Below are 24,839 nucleotides of genomic sequence, written 5' to 3'. Positions count from 1 at the left end.
CCTGAGTCCAGACTCAAGAGGGATAAAAAAAAATAACATCTTCCTCTTTGTGAAAGGGGTTTCAAATATCTTATTTCATAGAAGATACTTGGCATGAATACAGGACCGATAAAGCTGAGTGGCATAAAATCAGTGGGCCATCACACTCCCAGAGGACTGGTGATTTGATGGTTTTATTATTTCATAAGTGAGAGGGATTTGAGAAATTTCCAACTCCTTCAGAAACATGGCACAGTGCCAACACTAACAGCAGCACCTGGGAATCACTGGAGAAAAGCAGAACTTATTCCTGTCCTTTATCTTTAGCATCCGGGTTCGCTCTGCTGTTATTGGGGGCACCATCCCAGTGTTCTCGGCATTGGGAAGAATGCAGATGTCCAGATCATCACCATGGCAGCTTCTCACAAAATTAGAGAAGGTGACATCTGAAATTTAAAAATTAAATAAAACAGATATATAAATATATAATAAATATATATATATATATATATATAATATATATATAAATATATATTATAAATATATAAATAAATACAGATATCACGACTGAATATTCCTGCAAGAGTGAATTCTAGAGACAGTTAATCTACCCAGGATAGGCTCAGCAGTTTGTGTAATCCTAGATATAAGACAGCTGTACAATGCATGGACTATTGTATGCAAAAAAAAAACCAGAAGAAGAGATTCTGCCACATTAAAGGCTTTTAGACATTTTTCATCAGAGGTTTGATCAAAATTCATTCATGTCATAGAAAAACAAAGCAGCGGCCTGCTGGATAGACCAAGGAAGCAGCAAAGTTAGTGCAACAGTGCAAAACCACACTAGAAGAAGGAAAATTACACGAGCGGAGGTAAAACTTGAGCACTACCAACCAACTCCTAAGTGTTCTCAGACACGGCACAGACGCTGCCTCAGTTTCCTGAGTGTTTAAAACATTCGTTCCTTCCTAATTGCTTTAACACAACTCCTAAGGGAGTTGTCCTAGGATCCACTTCAATAAACACGATGGATCTTTCCAGCAACACAATGCTGAGACTGACGGTAAATGTTATCGCTATAAACCTGCCTTGCATCCATCCAAAAACGTGAGCTCCTTCCCTGAGCCACAGCCTCTTCCCGACGGCCTTTCAGAATGCTCCTGAGAACTCTCTGAGTGGAATGAGAGACCCCCGGGCCTAGCCAGGGCCCCGCATTTTACCTTGAAGTTTCATGATTCCTGCAACCACCTGGCCACTCCTGACTCTGTGCCACGGCTCCTGAGGCCACTGGTTCGGTTCTGCGGTGAACGCGGGCCACAGAATACCAACCCGGCCTCCTCTCGGGTTGGAAGGTGGCCGCTCAGGTGATGTGGAGTTGGCAGAGTGAGGCTCCATCCTGTCCCAAATGCAGTCGAAAGAGGAGCTGGTGGCCACGAGGGTGGAATTCTTGACAACAATCTGCACGTGTTTGATGGAGCTCAACGAGGCGGAAGACACGCGCACCACGGCCAGAAGCCCCACAGTATTGTCTACCAGGCTGAGGTTCTCTATCACCACACTGTTTTCTGCGTGCACCATAGCGCCGTAGTCAAAATTCTTGAAAGCCAGGAAGCCAGAGATGCCGGTGCAGCCCTCGCGGGTGCCCTCCTTGTAGAGATGAAGGCCATGGAGGCTGGAATGGGCCACGTTGTCGGACCAGAGCACCGGAGGGGAGCATCCATGGCCTCCTAAGTGAAAACCGAGTCTCTCAGATCCTGCCACAATGTTGCCATGGAGGCTGACGCCCGGGGCCCTGTTCACTTTGATCCCTGCCACCCACGGGGTGGACCACGCTGGCTGTGTCACCAGGATGACGAGATTGCCCAGGAGAGAATAGGCCTGGCCTTCCAAATCAATGCCGTGGCCGACTGTGCCAAACACTACATTGTCCTTTAAGACGAGCCCAGGACTGGCAGATGCGCGCACGCCCCCACCGCAGCTTCGGTGAAGAACGGAAGACATCATCCAGGAGGCTCCTGACGCATTCGAGAATTCGATGGATGAGGACGATGGCGATCCCAAGTTCTGAATTTCCACATTCAGAAGCTGCAGCGTACCTACAAATGAAATGCAGGCCATCAGACCCTTTCTACTTCCCCCCTATAAATGCAGGACCCGCCACGGCATGAGAATGTGCAGATTTTTTATTAAAATGTGAGAGCTTGTATTCAACACCAGCTTCAGATTTTACAACAAGATAGGCATCCCACAAGCAAGCTATGAATCACTGGAAATATCGCACGCATGCCTAAAACGGCTTTGTGTCTAGTCTGAAGAGAGTATGTGCTGTATAGGATGAGGAGAGACAGGACGGAGGTCTGGGGAAAGAGAACAGCTTTGCATTAGGGCAATGGCAGCGTCTGCCTTGGTCTGGGAGTGTGGCCTATCACTTGGCTAAGAAGGGAGGGAATGTGGCTTCCTGGGTCACCCCACCCCTCCCCATCTCAGGGACCACGATGAAAAGGCCATAACCATTTCTACAGAGGCACCGTGTTCATGGATAAAGTGATGGCCGCGTGAAGTCCTGCAGACATTTCCTAAGAAGAGCGTCAATGAAAACTTCAATCCTGCCCTCTCAGCGTCCAGAAGGGAAAACCTTCGGGTGCTTCTTGATGGAGATCAAAAGCCATAGCGCACTTTGAGATCCTTTTAGAAGGCTGAAACGTTGGAAGTCGTTCCTGTATGTTTATTCTAGCTATGTTATACTCTCCCTGATTTTACTTCTCAAAACTGAAAAGACTTTCAACACCTTTTATATCGGAGGAAGAGAGCAAATCGTTTCGTCTCATTCAGAACTCTATTTGTGTTGTTTGAAGTAGATGTTGTTTGAGTAATACACCTTACCAACAGCCTGCCACTCTGAGGTCTGCCACAGAGCACCAAACTCAAAGGCACCAAATTCAGGTGTGAGCTGGGCACGGGTGGCTTCTTTTCGATGGCAGCCATAGGCTTTTGGTCAGAACGTCCTATCAGTATTATTTCAAATGGATCTTAATGTCTGATACCTACATGGCTAGAATTCATAGTTTTAAAGTGTTCAAGATCTTTTTATTTGTACATACTTTAGCCAATGATTGAACATTAGTCAATAGGAAATACTTAGCTAGGTGTTTTTGGTCAGAAGAGATTAAAAACTAGAATTTGGAAGTGAAGGCATGAATCAAGTGGTAGAGAATATTCCTAGCAAGCACAAAGCCTTGAGTTCAAAAGCTCAGTGCCACCAAAACAATGTTAGGAATGGTCCTGACCTGATTTTTCAGCCTCCTAACTGTTCGGATACCATAGGTGGCACTTTGCCCTGCCCCTGCCAAACCCTCCCTGGCTGCTCTCGATCATGTGGTATTTAAAAACCCAAGGGTTCTTAAAAATAACAATAAAATTACACAAATGCTGCATGAGCATCTCAATTGACTCTGGAACAGAAAAAGGACAAACAGATGAAATATGAAAGCTATCTTGGGGGTACATAATATGAGTGCAGCAATGTTAATTTTTGGTTCTCCACAAACGTTATCAGTGGATGTGAACATACTAGCGGTAGAAAATGCTGGGTGAAAGGCTCATAAAGCATCTTCTTTTCTATAAATCCAAAATTATTATAAAAATAAAACATAAACAAGGTTTTCCGAGTCAGGCTTCAATCTGCCATTTAATAGTTAGTTAACTTTCCTTACACCTCATTAATTTTATTCATTCACATTTATTGCATGCTTAACATATGTCAGTCACCATCCTTACAAAACAGAGATGGAAAATCAACGCTTACCTTCAAGGATTTCACAGGCACAGGATATGAAGGAATGATACAGATAAACAGTAGATTCTGTTATAGGCTTTGATACTACAATAGGAAGACTGACTCTGCCACAGAGACATTACAATTAAATATATTGAATTTTCCATTGCATGAAATCCAGCATAGTTCCTGGTCCATAAAGAGTATTTAGTAGTTTCTCTATTTCTTCTTCTGAGATGGGGATAGGGAAGGGGGTTGATTTAAAAGCCTTAACCCAGCAATGCCAAAGGTTTGGATCAGATTGCTATGGCTTCAGGGGGAGGGGGGGAGGGGTGTGTGTGTGTGTGTGTGTGTGCGTGTGCATGTGTGTGTGTGTGTGTGCGCGCGCGCACGCGTGCCATGTCTACAAGACCAGAACCACCCATACTTATCTAATCTTGAGCAAGAGAAATCTACCTCAACACTGTGGCCAGGCTGAGCTGGGTATTCCTTTATTATGGCCAGGATCTTCTATATGTGGCACCAACCCACTACCCACTAGATACCAGAAGTCTCCTCAAGTCACGACGACTAACACTGTGCTCACATACTTGTCAGTTGTCCTATAGGAAGGAAACTCAGCTCTGGCCAGAACTTGTGGTGAAAGTGTGTATTCAATGCACGACAGATCCAGAACATCTTACTGGGGCTGAAACACTGCCCTCTGTCAAACTAGGGAAAGACTTGTGCCAGCAAAATGTCCCATTAATAATGTCAGTCCTTTATTTCAGGACTTCTCTGAGCCTTTGTGTTACACGTGTACACAGTGACATTCAAAAACGCAACTACAGCCCGAATATTTCCCAAACTATGTGACCGGGAGCGCCTTTGGAATAATATTTACAGAATACAAGTTGAAGAAATGAAGTCCTAATCAAACATTTTTTGCAGCATTCCAAAGGGGCTAAAGCATGAATTTAAAAAGTGAAAAGAAAGATTGAACTGATCTTTAAGGCAGTCTGGAATACGGAAATCATTTTTATTTAAATGCAAGCTATTAATTTAGAGCATGAGCTGATGTCTGCCATCAGATACAGCACGCGACTGGGGAAGAGCAATCGAAATTCAGGAAGGAGATAAAACCCAAATGGTCATTAAATCATCTATAATTTCAAAGCAGAGGAAATTTCACATCTGCCGAAGATGTTTTCTTTGAGGTAAAAATATGCATATGTGCCGCTCTCCAGAATATTATTTTAACAGCACACTGATAATTAAGCACAGATCAGGACTGAAAATTCATAGCCTTTTGGAGCACAAAGGAACCACCATCTAATTTGAACATCTTGTGTTATAAGTGGCCAAAAAATAAACACACACACACACACACACACACACACACACACACACACACACACACACACACACACACACACACACACACACACACACACACACACACACACACACACACACACACACACACACACAGAGTGCTGGAATTTCTGAGTGTCCCAAAAGAATAGACTCCAATTTATAATGCTTAAGATTTCATTTACCTGAAAATTCTTCTCTGGTGGAATTCTGGAAAGATCCCACCAGGATTCTCCCCCGACAGGCTGTGTCAGACCGAATTTGCACATTCCGAGTCAGTAGTCCAACGGCAACAGCCAAACGAATGCTTTGACCGTCTTCCACGACGTGAGCTCCTCCTGGGGAAACGGGACTTAGTGTGGGCTGAAAAGACATCTTGAAAATCTATGTCAGAAACCACCAGCTGGAGACCGAGGGCACTTCACAAGTGAAAATCCCTCCACTCCCCTTGGAAGTCCCACCAGCATGAAGGCCTGCTTTGTCCTCGGGCATTCTCCACAACGGTCAGCTGAGAAATGAGAAAACCTGTTAACTTGTCTCTCTTTGGGATCCAAGCCAGTGTTTGAACAAGAATTCATTTCTTCTCAATAACTGTGGGTGGTTGGACAGGTACAGAGAAGACGGGGCACACCTGTCCAATTAGTGGAGTTTCCCAGACTCCTGCCTTAAATCCTCAAGACGGGATTGTGGTGTTTGGCGCTACACTGCCCATGACATCTTTGATGAGAGCCGAGATGGTCACAGATCAGGGACCACAGTGTGTGTGAGCAAAAGGGGAACGAAGTGCAGTGTGGAGCAGCAGCAGATTTCACTATGGCTCCAATTGGAAAGGATGGCTGGATGCTTGTCTCTCCTCTCCATTTTTAATAAAAAGTGAACCAAGCCAAACATGACTGCTTCTGCCTGTAGTTCCAGTGGTTTGAGAAGTTGAGACAGGATGCTGGCTTAAACTTGAGCAATTCAAGACCAGCCTGGGTAACAGTGAGAACTCATCTCAATCAATCAATCAATAAAGCAAGCATCATTCAAACTATGATTTAGAAATAGTTTTTGATAGTACTAGTGAAAATACACATTTCACTATATCATATATCATGCACACAAAATAAGTCTCTAATTTCTAATTTCAAGTTTCTTTTAGGTGTATCTCCCATATTAGATTTCCTTATTAGACTAACCATTATTTCCAGATAGTACAAATATAATAAAGATACTATGTTAATATATTTAATGCTTGTTTTATAAAAAGAGATTGGAGCTTTTCTATTCCTCTTTTTTATTCTTTTGTGATGGCACTGGGGCTTGAACTCAGAGCTTTTTGGCTCAAATCTGGCCCTCTACCCTTGAGCCACAGCTCTGCTTCTAGCTTTTTGGTGGTTAACGAGAAGTTAAGAGTCTCACTGCCTTCCCTGCTCTGGAGGGCTTCAAACCTCAATCCTCAGATCTCAGCCTCCTGAGTTGTAAGAATTACCATGAGCACTGTCCTCTTTTCTCTCCTTCTCCTTTCTCTTCTCTTTCCTCTCCTTTTCCCATTCTCTCCCTTTCCTCCCTCTCAACTGTTCATATTTTTCCCCACTCTCCACCCCCATTTTATCATGGTAGTTGATATATAAAATGTATTTACTGTCAGGAAGGATGTGATCGTAAGTACGGGAAGTAGTCATTAGTGACCATAACTACCATATTCTAAGGGGTTGTGGGATTCAAACCCAGGAACTCCATTAGAAACTCAGTGTTCCTAAGTTGCACTGAGGCTTAACCATGCAAATGTCCAGCGACTTTAAACAAGCTTTTCAATTCTACTCTTAGACTTGCTACTAAGACTTTTAAAAAATTCTCTATACCTAAGTAGTCTTTAAAAGTAAAACATACAATTCACGAAGAAATAACTGAATTAATCCATGGCAGCAATGAAGTATTATCCTTTCCCTCAGAACTGCTCAGGAAAGTGGCCAAAGATGCCATCCTGGTGCTGGCCTTCCCTTCACCAACAAACCCCGGCCTTACCAAGGTGCCGGTACCGGAGACGCTCCTGGATGCTCACATGCCGGCCCCGGACGGCTCTCACGGTGAGCACCTCGGCTTCGTGGGGCTCGTAGGAAGAGGGACAGAGGACGATTTTGTCCTGGGGTCGCCAGTCCAATACCTCTTGCACTAGAATTCTGAAACAGCAGAAGGATAGCATCCAAAAGCTGAGCGCCCAGTGGATGCCCTCCCCTACTCCGGAGTGGAAAGGAAACCCACCACAGCCAGCACGTCCCCCAGGGATGAATAAATAGCGAGAGGGGACATAGAAAAGAAGGATTTTGTTTTGGGGGTGAGAAATGTGATACTATCACCCATTTTCGGGCTTGCAAATGTGTTTATTACAGGGATAGCCAAGAGTTCCCATAACTGTGAAAGCAAAGCAGTGAGAAGTTGGGTGAGTTTCCCCAGAGTTTCCGGGAGGAGTCTTCGCTTCATGGGCAGCAGAACGCGGGTCATCTTCCCTCTGGACCAGGAAGGAGGAGGAGTGAATGAAAAAGAGCAGGGACTACGGAGACAGGGGCCAAAAGATAGAAAAATCTCAGTGAGACAAGAAGAATGTGTTCAGGAAATCTAGTGAGTAGCATGCAGACCTGCATGAACAACAGCAAGGCTACATGCTAGGAAATTGTGAGAAAGTAGATTGGGACTGTTCTTACCACACAAACACTATGTGAGGTAATGCAGGTGTTGATTGACCCGACCTAGCCATTCCATGATGTGTTTCAGAACATCATTTCATGCAGGGTAAATGTGTACTTTTACTAGAGTGGGGTTGGGAGAGATGGAGGAGACCATTCATAGAGATGCACTGTACTCACAAACAGATGTGTTGAACGGAAACCCCTTTGTGCAACCATTTAAAGAATTATAAAAATTTTAAGTAAAATTATTAATCACCTAAGAAACAGGAGACTGGATAAGCCTTATAACATCTTTTTTTTAGCTAAATGAAATGAGAAACCAGAAAAAAAATAACAAACTTGGGAAACATTGCTCCTTAGACTGGCTATTCTTCTTACTTTCCGCTACCCAGAAAGTGATTGTTTCCTGCCCCACAGGGTAAAGGAATGTTTTCACTGGGTAAAAAGATTTACAGTGCTCTTCTGACTTTCTGTCTAGAAAATCATGTCACTTCTGTCTTTATATATTCAATCTCTATCACTACCGCTTGATCTAAGCTACCATCCAACATCACCTGAAAATCTGCCCGGTGGTTGCAGTATCTTCACTAAGTAACTTCATTCAAGCTCGAGTCAGACCCTGTCTTTGACTGCTTTAAAAAAAACCTTTCAATTGCCAGAATGAAATCTGCATACTATCAGAAGATTGACATAAGAACCATTTAATTTCAAAGAACGCATGGTTAACCAAAGACACACATGTGCAACATGAACGTAATTAGTGCAACGGCTAGGAATAAATTCTTTGTGTCTATGCTTAATTTGTTTCTACTTATTTACAATTCAAAACAATCTATTTTCTTTATCCCTCTCCCCAGAAGTCAACCAAATTGAGTTATAATAAATAATAATTTCGAGATAAATTTGTAAATAACCCAAAACAAAAAGCAACACATTTGTCTTCAAAATGTTTTGCTCTGCTCACTTTGGTTGGTCGTACAAGAAATGAATCATGCTTGCCTAAACTATTTCCTTTGGAGACATCCCGTTAATTTTATTCATGGCATAGATTGATTATATGCAAATAAATTCAACTATCTAATTTTCTTGGTGCAAATTTGTGGCAGGCATTCAGGTGAAATTTGACCCCATCAAAGCAGAAAGACTGACTTAACTGAGCTAAAATAAGGAAGATCGCAGGATGTGGGCCACAGAAGTGACCTGAAGGTTCTCAACTGAGCCAATGGTGCAGCAGTGTCCTGTCCCCAGGTTTACTAACGTCCCATGGTCACAGACGAAGTCATCATCAAGGAATTTAAGCCAAAGGCTTAAGGAAACTTTACTACTTTTACAAAGCCCTATAAATAAATCCTCTATTATTTTAACAATTTTTAAAAATGCAAGCATAGCTGTAAAACCTGTATACGATGATACATAATTCACATAACCTCATTAAAATATTCTTCCTTGGTAGGATCTAAGCAATGGAATGAACAAACCAGGGCGACACTTCACCCACTGGAACCCTTCATCTCTCCGCACCTGTAAGTGTCACTTAACTTTTCCAGCCTTACTTTCCAACCCATGCTATGTAGACACCACACCTGATAACACTGGGAGGTTTACCCGAGCTGAGCAATGTGTAAATGCTTGGGAGACTCCTGACACGTGACACATCCACAGGACAAGAATTTAATAAATGGTAGCTGAGGACCACAGACAGTTGAATCGATAAAACTGAACTTGCGAAATAGCCTGTAGCTCAGACTCTGAGTGAAGTTTTTAACACATTCTTATAAGATAAAAGCCATTCATTCGTGGGACTCTTGCCAAATTCCAACTCACTAACCTTTTCATTATAATTAAAGTCTCTTATCGACCCCTATTACGAATGCCTACTCTGCAAATCCTTTCGGAGGTCAGGAAAGCACTTCCTGCTCCACATGTCCATCTCTGAATTTTTGTTTTTCTTCAAACTTTTCCGGGACTGAGCAGACTGAGAAAGCTCTTTCCTCCATGCAAGGGGCACTGTGCATCCTTTGGGGGAAGTAAAGGCCAAAGGGCAGAGGAGAGCGGGGAAGGTAGACACTCTCCTGCCAGGTCTCCTGGGGTGGAGACACCTTCTCCTTCCCCTAGGAATTCTGGACTCTAACACTTGCTTTGGAAGTGTCCTAGGTTCTCAGACCTTCAGCATTGGGCTGAACGCTACAGAATCGGTTTCCTGGGTTTTGAGGTTGTCTGACTTCAACTGAGACAAATGTCCGGCCTCGCCGGTTTCCTCAGCTCGCAGAAGACATTTTTGTTGTTGTTCTCAGCGCATATGATCATCTGACCCAATCCCTAGAATGAATTCCCGCCCCTCTCCACTGAGTCTCATTGGAGCTGAGATCGCGTTCTATCTCTGCAGAGCTCTAACCGAGACGCTGTCTGGTGCACTGTCTCCTGCGTCTGCCAGCCTTTCCGCTCTGTCTGTCATTTTCCAATGGAAGAGTTAGCTTGTCTCTCACTGGAGTTTGTGACTGGCACCTCTGAGGCCCCGGCTCCCTGCCACTGTCCAAGCTGCTCTGATGCTTTGTGCCCACACGTACGACCTCCTGTCACTGCCTCAAAACCCATGGGAGCAAAAATCCTGATGTTGGCCGTGAGTGTCCTGATTGCCCCCCATTCTGCAGAGCTGCACTCAGCCCCAGCCCCGTGTCCCCCCCCCCGCCCTGACATTCGTTCTCTCCTTTCTCCTTCCCCTCCTCCCCACGGTAGTTTGATCTCTAGGCCCCAGCTCTCTCTTCCACCTGCCCCTGCCATGGCATCCTCTTCCTGGAGGCTGACCCCCAGAGGCTGGATACCACCCTACACGACTAATCACCTCCTGCCGTCCCCACTGGGTGTCTCCAAGTCAGCATGTCACTGGCGCCTTCCATAGCGACAGACTTCTTCCCTTCCTGGCCTCCATGATCATTCGTCAGCGCCCTCTGTCTCCCTGGCTGTCCCCTCGCTGGTGTGATGACACCCACCCACCCCCCACCCCCCACCCCCCCACCCTCCCACCCTCCCACCCCCCCCACCCCCCCACCCCCCACCCCCCCCACCCCGCTCCACACAGACTTCCTCCTCAGCCTCTCCGGTGCCTCGGTACCCACCGTGCCACACGGCTCTGCGCGCTGCTTTCTCTGTGATCACCTGTCTCCATCACCTCTCAGCTCAGATTCCCCAGCAAGGGATTTCCTGTCCCTCCATGTTAATGCTCTACCGTCTTCCTCCTGGACCGGTTGTAATCTGTCACGGTGCCGTGTGCACTTCTGTGTGCACTTGTTTATCGTCTCCCTCTCTGCTATCATGTCGGCTCCTGGTGCTCGGTCCACAAGCCAGCGCCAATGCACGGATAGAATTGCTCAGATGGGTGCAGAAACCTGGGGAGCTGCTTGCTCTGGGGCTGGGCTGGTTCTTTCCCCTGCCTTCCTCCTTTCCGTCTCTCCATTCCCACCTCTGACCCGCCCTGCACGGACACGGCCTCAAACCCCCTCGCTGCCTCAAGTCCCCACGTGAGGATGCTAGCAGGGCTCTGGCCACAGCCTCACAGGACGCGCCAGACGCGTAATTATTGCTAGGCAAGTACTCTGCCGCTCAGCCATGCCTCCCGGTCCTTTTTAAATTTTTTTCAGACAGGTCTGGAACTTTTTTTCTTTTCTGGCCCACTAACTCCACCTCCCACATAGTTGGGATTATAAGTATTCAACACCAGAATCGGCTTGGTTTTTTGATACAGAATCTCACTTTTTCACCCAGGCTGGTCTCAAACTGTGACACAGATTACAGGCATGAGCCATCATATCCAGGCTCTGCAATGCCTGACACAGATACCACATTAACCACCGTACTTATCATTGCATCCCCAGATTAGCTCAGTGTTTGGCATAATATACGCAGTTGAGCAAGTAGTGCTGAATAAATAACTGCAAATGGAGCTCGCTCTGACAGTTAGTTCGTTCAATTATATTCTTCCTTGCCACTTATGATTGTTGATTTTCCTACATATAAAATCTATTTGTTCAAAAATGTTGACATGTTACCAATGTGGGATAAGTTACACCTTGTTCTTATGTTACAATTTTCATTTTAAGGGCATTTGTTATATTGAGTTATCATTATATTGAGTTATTGTAGGAGTCAAGTTAGTAGAGTTTAAACCACCAACACATTTTTAAATTGTCTCTACTGAGTTTTGACTTTAATTCCTGAATTTCCAATCAATTTCATGATGTTTGCTGGTGGTCTTTTCAGACCTCCAATCTCTCTTTCTGCTTGCTTGTATTTGATTCTTTTTTCTCATGCTGATACTTTATTTTTGTTTTCACACTCAATCAAGAAAGCACTCGATTACTTGGCTATCAATCATTTCTCAAAAGTAGCTCTTGTATTCTTTTACTTCGTCTTGAATTATGACACTTAATTTAAAATTCAATTTCAGTTGGAACAAAACCTCAAACAGAGGCAAACTAAGCTACAAACTAAAGTCTCTGCCTTACTCATTCCTTACCTCTCATTTCCGGGGGCAATATCAGCTCCAAGCTGTGTCCAGGATTTCTTAGGATATGCACTGTGAAGTAGAAGTTTCCCATAAACCCCTGAAAAATTAGAGAAGCAACAGAGAAATAGAAAATTCCTTCAGCATTATTAAGGCCAGGTAAGTACAATACCATGCAGAAGTGATCATGTAAGCCATGTGATCCACAATCTATATCTAAAGCTATACTATATTTTATAGTAGGTCAAATGTAACGATGGTAAGCGTAAGATGGTAAGAGCTGGATAGAATTGAATGTTCCATCCCATGTAATCATCTAAAAGCTGGGACACAGGCCATCCCCTGGCATTAGTTACATCTGAAGAGATACTTCCTTCTACCGTTAAGTGACTTAAAACCATTTGCAATTCTGTAGGCTTTGATATTTTATGTCCTATACTTGATGCTTTGGTTCTTTTTATTGTGAAAATACTGTACAGAGGGGTTACAATTACATGGGCAAGATAATGAGTACATTTCTTATCAAGCATTGTAGCCTCCTCCTTTGTTTCCCCTTCCCATCCCTTTCCATCCTCCCCCGCCCCCTACCCAATCCTCCCCCCCACCAAGGTTGTAAAGTTGATTTTCGACATAATGACTTGTACATCTCATTGTTGCAATGCAATGTATCCCTATTTAAACGATTTGTTTTTTCCCTTCCCCTCCACAAATTATACCGACATCAAATACAGTGAAAGCAGGGGTTATACTATGGGGGAGGGACATACAAAGCAACAAAGAAATGATCTTATAAATGTGTTAGAAACAATTGCATGAAAGAAAAAAACATTTGAATACATATCTTAGGGTTAATTTCCCTAATATCACCTTATCTGACCTTTTCTGCTTGACTCAGACATATACTAGTTATTGCAAATAAGGGAAACCATGGGACCTATGTTTCTTTGGGCCTGGCTTACTTCATTTAATATAATTTTTTCCAAGTCTTTCCATTTCCTAACAAATGGGGCAATGTCATTCTTTCTGGTGGTTCTTTTTTTATATGAGGTGGGGTGGGTGGTAGGTGTTTGCTGGTCCTGGGGCTTGAACTCAGGGCCTGGTGTTGTCCCTGAGCTTCTTTTTGTTCAAGGCTAGTGCTCTGCCACTTGAGCCATAGCTCCATTTCCAGCTTTTGGGTGGTTAGTTGTAGATAAAATTACCAATGCACATTGTTGCCTTGGCTAGCTTCAAACCTGAATTCTCAGATCTCAACTTCCAAGAAGCTAGGATTACAGGTGTGAGCCACCAGTGCCCAGCTCTGAAAACATGGTATTATTTTTTGTCTGTCTCTGGCTCACTTTGGTTGACACGATGATTTCCAGTTCCATTCATTTTTCTGCAAACAACATAATCATGCTCTTCTTTATAGATAAATATGTGACACTGTGTTATTATTATGTCATACATTCTTTATCCATTTGTCCACACATGAATGTCACGGGGATTCCATAACTTAGCTACTAATTAGTCACATGATTATCATTTATAATATAGATTTTTGTCTAGACACTTGGTGTTTACTCAATCTAGGCACAATAAATCTAAGTTGTTAGACTATAACTTATGAAGTGTTATATGAATTGTTCATTTTCTCTGAATTTTTGTCAGAGACATACTAAGTAATATACTAAGTGTAATTTATCCAGAAGAGTGCCTGGAATTTAGTCAATGGTCCACAGATAGAACTTGTATATCACACACATACATACACGTGCATGCACTTATTACCTTTTCTTATTTTAAAATTGTATTTTTATTATCTTTACGTGATGTAAAGGAGTTACCATTACACAAATAAGTTTATAAACAGTGCAACCTGATCAGTATCACCCCTCTGACCATCCTCCCTCCCTTACCACCTTTTCAATCAAGATTGTATTATCCTCTTACCAATCGTTCCTGGGTCAACTTGGATTCCATACAGGCGGTTGCAAGACACTCCTTCTGAGGCTCGGAGGTGGATCAGGAGCTTTCGTTCTTTTTCTATGGGATTTTCTAAAGTCCCTGTGTACAGAGAAAACTATCATTCAGACTAATGGGAAACTGAAGCAAAGAATACACAGCAGTGCTGTGAAGTAGGTTACCTGGATAAGAGCCGATGTCACCTAGATAAAACAGGAGGAGGAAGGTGACACTCCACGAAGATGGTGATGGAGATTGGACTATTGCAAACACTCACCTCCCTTTCTTCTCTAGGTTCAAGTATACTTTGTGACCTACTCATATTTAGGCCAATCATGTGACTTGTTTTGGCTGACGAAACTTGAGTGGAAGTAATACAAGTCCTAGTTCTCACTTGCAGTTTTTATTGACTTGGTCAGTTTTCACCAGCTTTCCTTCAATTCTGGTCTCTACCAAAAAAGGAGTCCCCTATAGCCTCTGGGACCCAGAGGCACAGGCATTTAAGAACAAACCCACACAGGACATATAACCTGGAGTCAAACCCAGCAAAGCCTAACGCAAAGCCTTGTTTTTACAAACCAAGGTTTAGGGTTTACTTGCTACAAACTATTAATTTTTTAAAAATTGTTGATACGCTATATAGGGCTGTATGATTCACAAATCCGTCATTTGAATGCATACATTTAATCTTCATCCCCTCATCCTCCCTCCAAAACAAAAGTTAATAAGGATGATTCTTATCCTAATTTTAAGGATTCAGACATAAAGAGACTTAGAGGTTTGGGGACCGAAGTTTATTCAAATATTAAATAACAGACCTTTGGAAGAAAAGCTCTGTTTGTGGTAAATGTTTTACTAAACAAGTAACACATTCTTTTTTTTATAAATTCTTTTAGCAGCATGAAGACAGAAGGCTGCGATCCTGAGACAGGAGATGGGGCTCTCGGCTGACCTTGTGTTAGCGTAAGCACTGGTCTTGTTTGCAGAGGGAAGCTTGTTCGAGGGGTTTGCTGAGATGGCGTTAGTGAATGTGGACCTCAGGTGGCTCTCTTCCCTTGACAATATGTCTTAGAGCACAGAAAAGAATTGCAGTCAGTTGTTTAAGCGATAACGGGTAGAGAGCTCATCATACAACTGCCCAGCAGCTCAAGTAAGCTCACAAAACCTCTCTACTATCAGACAGGACTCCCCAGCTTAGAAATGAGGCTGGCACATGCAGGATGGAATGACTGAAACTGAAAATTACCTACTTGTCTTTTGGTGAGCGATTTTTTTTTCCCAGACAAGTATAACATCACAGCTATCATTTCACATAGACCTGGTTAGCCAGGAGGCTCAAGATGAGTCCGAGACTCGCTATGCATCTATCTTCACAGTCTAGCATGTACAGCCATTGCTTGAAAAGGAACCATTGAAGGCAAGACTCAGAGGAACAAGATAATCGGCATGGAGTCATACACTGGATCAGTGGGTAGGCAGGGATTGGGACATAAACTGTTGATATCAACAGAACAAGTAGCTGCTTCACTAAGCAATGCCCAGCCTCAACTGAGGTACTGAAGTATTCTCTTCACCCAGGCATAGATTCAGTAGAGCAGGAAGAAGGGAAGCTGGGGAGGGGGGACGGTAGGCAGCAAGCGCGTACGGTGCGGTGCTTATCTTGCAGTTATAAGTCTGTCCAGTGAGCTGTTTTCCAACTGTGATTTCATTTATTTCGCAGAGGGTAGTTTAAAGTCTTAGAGAAGAAGAAAAAAAAATGGCCTAGTGCTAAACAGATACCAGAGAGAGAAAAGTAGGACAGTTTTTGCCCTAGAGAAATGTATGCAGAGTTCCACAAAAGGAGTTCAGCGTTTCCCTAAAATCAGAGATTAAATCTATTATGCAACCCAAAACGACAGCACATGTGCAGCTTTCATAGAAAGTCTGGGCAAAATTAGTCAGCCTGCCGGGGTCTTTTTGGTATCTGAAGTGACCAGAGTTGGGATTCCTTTTTGTTACCGTGGGGGAGGGGCAAGATGGGGCTTGGAGGTGAGGTAGAAGGAAAGAAAATTGAAGAGAAAGAAAGAATGTGCTCTTCTAAGTTTTAACATGCAGTGCTTCTTGGGCTTGTAAAAAAAGATTGACGGAAAGGTGGCACGGGTGCGTTAGAGGCTGAGATCCTCAAAGGACGCGACGAGGGAGCCTGTTCGCACAGGCTGTGGCCGCCGAGGAGCTGCGCCCCGTCCACAAGCGGACGGTCCACCTAAGGAACTGATCTTCGTGTAACCCCTCTACAGCCCAGGCCACGCTGTCCTCAACCACAAGAAGCTGCAGGAAGGGACGTATTCATCAGGGGAAGGAAAACAATTGTCACTGTGCTGCCAGGACACACTCCACACTCTGGGGGTGTCCACATGCACAATTTCTTTTAACTCTCACAGGCTTCCCATGACACTTTGGGGCTTCTCAGGAAGGAAACTGAGGCAAAAGGAAAAAAAAATAAGTTAAACAACTTGTTGGAAATTTCACAGCTATTACATGGTGAAGTTGGGCCTTCGGCTTAATAAATACCATTCTGGGGCACGGGATGTGGCAGAATAAACGTGAAGCAAAGTCGGTCTGACTTCGCAGGATGGTTGGCAGTGGAGGGAAAAGGGAATAGGTTCCAGATGCTAAAATCACCTGGGGAGATGGAAGAAAATACGTTCTGGTGTACGAAAGATAACCATTATTGATTTGGGGAATACAGTACAAATGGACTCCATGAACTTCAAAAGGTAAGAGAAATGGGAAAGGACCTTTTATTATTCGGCTAACTCAGCCCCTTTGACAGTATTAAGCATAATGCTAGTTTACACAGAAGCCTCTCCTACCAACACGACTCCCCGATGCCTTGAACGTCCATAACTGGGTTCCTGAGTGGTCCCTCTGCCTCTCTGGGCCCCAGAGGGTCTTTAATCGGCCTTCACCTTCGTTCTTCCCAGTGCTGAATGCTCTTTCCGTTTGTGTTGGCGCCATACAAATCGATTTCCAATCTTCAATTCGATGTTCCCCTTTGTGTCTAAAAGTGGCTGCGCCTCTCACTGCTGTACCTCTAGTTCAACGAATTCATCCTAAAGAGTTACTAAGAGTCTGGAGGCTGAGACTTGGAGGATCACTGTTTGAAGCCAACCTTGGGCAGAAAAATCAGTGAGGCTCCATCTTGAATTCACTGGCATAAAAGCTAGGCTGGAGGTGTGGCTCAAATGTTTGAGCAGCAGTCCCGAATAGGTTCTACATACCTGTAGGATGGTCAATCATGCAAAGTGTGGAAGCTCTTCACTCTGTCGTTACTTAGTTATAACAGCAAACATCTGTAGAGGCTTGGATGCAGCCAACAATGAGACACAGCTTTGCGTGTGCAGAATTCCTTCCACCTTCCCAGTTTGAGCCACGGAAGTCCCTAAGACACTGCTTGTTTGCCTCGGCTCTCTCTGCCGGGAACACAGCCATTTCCTGAACTCTTATCTATACCCACACCCAGCTCAGATGCCACATTTTCCTCGATGTTTCCTTGTCAATTTAGTCGGGATTAAGTGACCCCCCCTGATGAAGCTACTTTATAAGCCATCTATCTGTAGATAACTATTCAACACATTTCTACATTAAATATGTGTCTGAATCATTTCCAAATCATAGTTGAACTTGAAAGAGGACATTCATATATTTTTAACCTAATCCCTTTTTTCCCCCTTTAACAAACATCGCATGAGACTGTTTGGCCGTCCAGTGGCATCGTGGCTTTCAGCTGGCGGCTATGTTCTAATCTACACTTTCCTTGGGTTTGTCTTCTTATTACATAATCATCCAATGAGCCTTACAGAACTGTCTGTTCAGAAGGCAATAAACTGGGTATGGATTTTTCTTCTTCTTTAGGACTGAGAAAGTCCCAATCATGGAAGCAATGAAAGAAACAGCCATGTGCTTGGTACTTCATTTCCTGACAATCAACGCCGTGCGTTAATGATAACCTTAGGCTTCTGGCTACAAGGGTGAGGCAGGGCTGACAAATACCCATCACGAGCCCTGGGAAACAAAAGTGTGACCTGTTTTAGGATGAAAGCCCAAGTCTTCAGTCTAATTGCTGGCAGCCAGACAGTTAGTTCATTCCAGGACTTGGCTGTGACAGAACAAAGGACCGGTGCACATCTGTGTCCCCAGTTCCAGCAATGTGTGGCATGTGGCATGCCAATTTAGGAATCAAAGAGCTTTCTTGCTGGTCAGTTTTACAGACCCATCCAGATAACTCTCACCTAAACTTACGCATATGAAATCACTTAGCCAGGCACCAGTGGCTCGGGCCGGTCGTCCTGGAAGCTGAGCTCTAAGGATGACTGCTTGTCGCACCTACAGTATCTGCCTTTCTGCCTCACTGCCACTTGGCTCACCTGGTTCAGACCAGGCCTAAAAATGTCACTTACCTGCTTCACACCGATGCTGTGACTACCAGCTCTCTCCACAAGCAGGGAGCACAAAGCGATGGGCTTCCATCCGCTCCCCCCAGTCCCAATCAATCCTATAATTGCAGGTATGCACTTGCTTGACGGGCTAATCACCGAATGGTAGGATCTCGGTCCATGCAGATGTATCTTTGCAGGTGTCTTTTCTGAAGCTTTAGCCTTCTCCAGCTTGAAAGACGTGACCATTTCAATTCTGTTCTTCATCTGTGTCTCCACTAAGGAGACACCTCTTGAAAGCTAGGGTTCATGTTTCCTACCTCGGTGTGCTGGCACTGCTCGTATATATGGTGGATGCTGAAGAAATGTGAAACATTAAAGGCTGGTGTACAAGTGACATGCTCCGTGCTTACCTCAAAGTTCCATCCAGCACTAAAAGAACAGAGTGGCGCTTGACATTTTCCAGACAGCTGTATTCCTCCAAGCAAAGCTCTGATCTTCCATTTCCCTCTCATCCTAGCATTCTATGAGTTTATGCTACTAAAAGTCGATCTTCTGCCAACCCCCATTGCCTTAAAAACAGGACATCCAAGAAATATAATTCCACACTGTGGGGACTTGGATCAGATGGCATTGGAGAGCGGCTACCTCCTGGCAGCACTCGGTGCCAGGGTCCACATCTATTAAGTGTGTTTACTAACTAGTCCTATTATCGACTTCCTGTTGGCATTTCTTTAGGTGGGGTAAAATTGGACAGATGGGTTGGAAGTCTTCCTGCAGGCATATTACATCCAGGATTGGGCAGATGGGGTCCCATCCGTCACTTGTGGGGCTGGAACACACACAGGGGATGCACCGAGGGAAAGAGGACACATTATCTCGTGAGGAGTCAAAGTGCAGCTGAGGGGGGGAGCTTCACCTCTCAGATCTGCCATGCGCAAAGCACCCATGGTGGGCGGGGGCAGGGCGTCACTTCCCTCCAGGCGTATAGATTGGTCAGCACACAAGTTATCTATTGTAGCAGTGACAGCAGAAACCTAGACATCATTTTTTAAAAGGACCAACCTCAACAACCAAAGATGTCAACCTGAAATAAGTAACTTCTATTTTTAAGCAGGGACTAGTTTTAGCACATGTTTCTATCCTTTTGAAAGTGATCAGTGAATTCTATGAGGGTTTTGTAGAATAATAAACACCTGGACAATTAGTATTAACATGAAAGGAAAAAAACTGAAACACAAAAGTATGTCCCCAGTATGGAAATATAGACTGAAATGATCCAATAACGAGATAACAAAAGCCAGGTGCTATTGGCTCACACCTGTAATCCTAGCTACTCCAGGAGGACCATAGTTTGAAGCAGCTAAGTCTATGAGACTCTTATCTCTAATTAATCACCAAAAAAAAAAAAAAAAAAAAAAACAGAAGCAAAGCTATGGCTCAAAGTGGTAGAGAACTAGCCTTGAGCAAAAAAGCTCAGGGACAGTGCTCAGGTCCTGAGTTCAAGACCACAACCAAGAGACAAAGAGAGAGAGAGAGAGAGAGAGAGAGAGAGAGAGAGAGAGAGAGAGAGAAAGACAGAGACAGAGACAGAGATGGAGAGAGACAGAGAGAGACAGAGACAGAGAGAGAGGAAGAGAGAGAGAGAAAGAGAGAGAGACAGACAGAGAGACAGAGAGAGAAAGACAGAGACAGAGAGAGACAGAGACAGAGAGAGGGATGGAGAGAGAGAGAGAAAGACAGAGAGGCAGAGAGAGACAGAGAGACAGAGAGCACTAAAACATTGTACTTGGGATCCTCTCAGACCCAGGAGAAAGCAAACTGAGCAAATCAATCCTCGGTAAGATGCGGTGGGAGAGCTCGAGGCAGCACCGGGAAGAGCAGGAATTACAGCTGGCCAGCAGGATGGAGGGTCCCACGTGGCTAGAAACCTGGGTTCCACCATTTGCTGTGGTCACAGAAGCGTCACAGCTGCTCCTGCAGGGAGTCTCTCTTCCCAGCTGGAGGACCCTCATCTCCTAGCACCTGCCAAGTTTCTAGAACCCTCCACTAGCCACCCAAGGAGCCACAAAAACAAGGACAACAACAAGGAACCGTCAGTGGCCTCCGCATGGGTCAGACATACTGCTGGCCTTCCGACTCTCTGCCATGCTCTCCAGAGAGCCAACTCAACCATGTGTCCCTCTCAGGCCGGGCTTCCTGCGCTTAGCTCCCTTCCTCTCTCCCTCCGTCTCTCTTACATTCACCCCATGCCTCCAGGGTTGTCTGCCCCAAGTCAAGCGCTGGCCACGGCCCTCACTCACCCGCCTGCAGCTCCCCTCCTAGGATGGCAAGGCAGGCCACGCTCAGAACATTGCTTCTGTCCACAGGGAACTCCAGGGTCCCCAGCACATAGAGGCCTCGGAGCCACGGAAGATCTGTGTCCACGAGCACAGTCCTGTCTGTGGAAGAACAAGGAAGGGGTCAGACGCAAACCTAAAACAAGAATGGCCTTCTCTTCCCCATTCTATCTCCGGAATTGGTTTTTTTCTTGGTAATTCAGGAGCTGCTTTTGTGGTGCTACTCGTGCTAGAAAAAGGTTCAGCCACAAATAGCCTGCCAGGGGCCAGAGGACATGGCTGCCATTGTTTAACACAAGAATACTTTGTGTGGGGCCTTAAGTTTTTTTGGGGTTTTTTTTTTGCCCCAAATGGCTGCTCAAGTCTAATCAAGTACATACATGCATACCAAGTTACCCTCCCCCAACCTGTCCTTGTCCTTGTTTCTGGCCCTGGTTTCAAGGATCTACAGAACACTAGATATGACCTTGACCTTGAAGAGTCCCTTGTGAACATTCTCCTCTTCCACCTCCTCCTCCCTAGCGGGGCCCTTTTGCTTTCATGACCTTGATTGGTATGGGGTTTTTTGGTTGTCATTTCTCTACATTGCACTAATGGGGCAAACATTAATACTTGCCTTTGTGGGACTGGCTTGTTTTGCTTCACCTGGGATGGGGGGAGTTCATCCATTCTCCAGTGAACCAAGTGGTCTCAATCTTTTTAGCTAGCACCTATTAATTTCAATATGATATTCCCATCTATGCATATAATGAATCTCTACCCCTCCTCCTTTCAACCTGCACCTTTAACTAATTTCCTTCAAAACAGTCACCATTCTGTATTCATGTCATTTTTTTTCTCATTTAAGGTCTAGCTTCCTGATACAGGAGAAATACAGGACATTTATTTCTCAGCGTCAAGCAAAACAATGAAATATCACAGACATGTTCTGGGTTTAACATACACTTTAGGGGTTTATGATTTTAAGACACAAATTATTTAAAACAAGCTACCTTTTAAAAAAACACTTTAATGGAAATGGCCGTTATTATCCTAAACTATAGTCATTCCATCCATGTTTGCCTACTGGATCTGATTTCACAAAACAATAAAAAAAAAAGTTTCATCAAATGCTTTCTCTCATCCAAAGTTCATTCTCTCTCTCTCTCTCTCTCTCTCTCTCTCTCTCTCTCTCTCTCTCTCTCTCTCTCTCACACACACACACACACACACACACACACACACACACACACACACACAAACAAATACACAATATAACAGTAGACATTATTAACCCTTCCATTGTTCCTCTGCTCTTCCTTTTTCCTTACCTACGACATGCCAAATCTTTTCTATTAAAAGATGAGTGAGGTGTATATTTTCCCAGCACCAGCAAAAGACATACATGTAAACAAAATAAGTAGAATGTGGTAGAGTAGAAATGATAATAAACTCTTTAGTTATAGAGAAATCACTCCTGTCTTCATTCCCAGCGACTTCAAGTTCAAAAACTCCACTAACATGCCTGCAGTAACACAGTTCTGCCACAAATAAACATAGACCTTATAATAAACATGGGACCTTTAGGATGGGTAGTAGACTCCTGGGATCTGAGTCTGAGAGGTGAGGGTGACCCTTGAACGCAGTCTTTGGAGTAGATCTGCAGTAGGGCCTGACCAGCTGCCCAGTCATGGCAGTTTGAGATGGCTTTCTTGCTTCTTTTCTCCAGGTATGATTTGGAATGAATAGGTTGCATTCTCCAGCGAGAGCATCTTTTCTGTACAATCACTCAAAACCTCCAGAGTAATCGCACAGAAATGGCCAGACAAGTCTCTTGACAAACATAAACGGTGGATCACCTGTACCTCGGCTGTGGCCCGCTGCCCTCCGCCACATTCTGTATGTCCTCAGCTCTTCCATCTAACTCCCAGTGACCAATCCATCCTGCCTGAGAGGATGAGCCCTGGCATATGGAGGGAACCATCTGGAAGTCCTATTGCTCAATGGGAGGCTGATGGAGGAGCTGATCGGGAAAGAAGCTCCAAAAAGAACTAATTAATGAGTTCCAGATGTAATTAAAGACTGTCCCCCCCCCCCCCCCCCGCTTCAAAGGGGCTCAGGACCAGGCACATGGGGTTGTGCCTCTCGGTTCGGAATTATACCCTTACCACTGGTCCATCCATCAGGCACTAAACACCCACCATCTTTTCCCTGAGATCTTGTGCCAAGCAATGGATTCTGTGGTGTTTTGTCTCTTAATGAGCTCCATATCAGCAATTAGAAAGACAACGCTTTAGAACCTAACACTAACAAGAATCCCCCAAGTGTAACAGCCACAAAATCAATGGCCAGTGCTTTGTGAATGCATCAGCCAGCCTGAAGACCCCAAATCTGGAGAGCCAGATCAAAAGATGGACATCTGGGGCTTCTTTGGCATCTGGAATCACTTAGCTACTACAGTTATAGAGCATATCATTTCGAGACTAGATTTAACACTCAATTTTCTTCCCCAACAAAGCTGACGAATTAAGGTCGCTATTGTGTAGCATTCCGGGGGTCTGACACTGGTCTAAATTTTACAGAAATGAGACCCAGGGCAAAGGGCAAAGGGCACGGACTCTGGGAATCACAATAGGGTCACACTGAGCCGGCGTCATTTGGGGGAGGAAGGCCCACTGCTTGTATGGTGTCCACTGTCTGGAGGCCATAACTTAGGTGGCAAAGACAGTTTCCACTACAACCCTGCCATTGTTGGGAAGGCAGTCTACACCAACAGCAGGCCTACACGGGACGCAGCTAGCATGGAGAGACAGATGAGGGCACACAGGACCATTGTAGACCGCTCTGTCCCAGCACCTTCCATAATTAAGGGTTTTGTTTCTACAGTAAGCCTTATCCACAACGTTTTCCTATGAGTATGTGAACCAAAGAAAAGGCGAGTTCTAATAGCATTTAAATCCCCATTCGGTGACCTAATCTTCCTTTCTACAAAGAGACGAATATACTTAGCTCAAAAGCGATCACTTGAAATACTTTAAATAGAAGTTGTTGTGGTTTTTTTTTTTTTTCCTTTGTGGCCTTGTTCAATTTGCGTGGCCGGGCAGGGGGAGGGGAAATCTAATGGGTTATTCAAAGAACCTATCATAATTTAGAAGATGTCTCACATACCCCAGACAAGCAATTGTCAAATAGTGGAAGCCCTCATACATAAATGATTCACAGGGATGAAAGGTTAACATGACTGGAAGTCAGTGTCCGGTAGACTACTTTGCTGATACAACAGCTTCCCTCTACAACAGCTGAACACAAGCATCTGAGAAGATAAGGCTGCATTCCTCCTGTTGCTAAACTCCTTACAAAGAACCACCCACTTTATAGTCTTTCTGTTTCACCAAGTCCACACAGGTGGTTACTTTATTCTGCTAGACTATCATCTTTTTTTTTCATATGGGTCTTAAAAACAGGCAGAAGAGGCAGGTTTTTTTTGTTGTTGTTTTTTGTTTGTTTTTGGGTCTGGTCATGGGGCCTGAACTCTGGGCCTGGGCACTGTCCCTCAGCTCTTCAGCTCAAGGCTAGGGCTCTACCATTTGAGCCACAGCGCCACTTCCGGCTTTTTTCTTTTTGCTTATGTGGTGGCTGAGGAATCGAACCCAGGGCCTCAGGCATGCAAGGCAAGCGCTCTACCACTGAGCCACCTTCCCAGCCCTTGAAGAGGCAGTTTTTAAAGTGCCCAGAGGCATGATTCAAGACTGACAGCCAGTTTCCTAACACCTTCACAAAAACCATCTGCCTATCTGATATAAGTGTGTGTATGTCTACATGTGTGTATAGTGTGTATGTTTCTGAGAGAGAGAAAGAGAGAGAGAGAGAGAGAGAGGGAAAAAGAGA

General features: G+C 44.5%; 1 protein-coding gene across 1 annotated transcript in view; it reads right to left on the bottom strand.

The window, feature by feature from the left end:
* Nucleotides 1-24,839, bottom strand: part of Pkhd1 (PKHD1 ciliary IPT domain containing fibrocystin/polyductin) — a 287,931-nt gene that overhangs the window by 75,585 nt on the left and 187,507 nt on the right. The window contains 7 exon segments of the mRNA XM_070017318.1: nt 257-425; nt 1,200-2,075; nt 5,293-5,445; nt 7,115-7,269; nt 12,290-12,377; nt 14,207-14,320; nt 20,937-21,074. Of these exon segments, the coding sequence (XP_069873419.1) occupies nt 257-425; nt 1,200-2,075; nt 5,293-5,445; nt 7,115-7,269; nt 12,290-12,377; nt 14,207-14,320; nt 20,937-21,074 (1,693 nt within the window).

Source organism: Dipodomys merriami, unplaced genomic scaffold, assembly GCF_024711535.1.
Source record: "Dipodomys merriami isolate MVZ:Mamm:240054 unplaced genomic scaffold, mDipMer1.0.p SCAF_122, whole genome shotgun sequence".
Lineage (NCBI taxonomy): Eukaryota > Metazoa > Chordata > Mammalia > Rodentia > Heteromyidae > Dipodomys > Dipodomys merriami.
The sequence above is the reverse complement of the archived record's forward strand: the minus strand, read 5'-3'. Positions and strand labels throughout refer to the sequence as shown.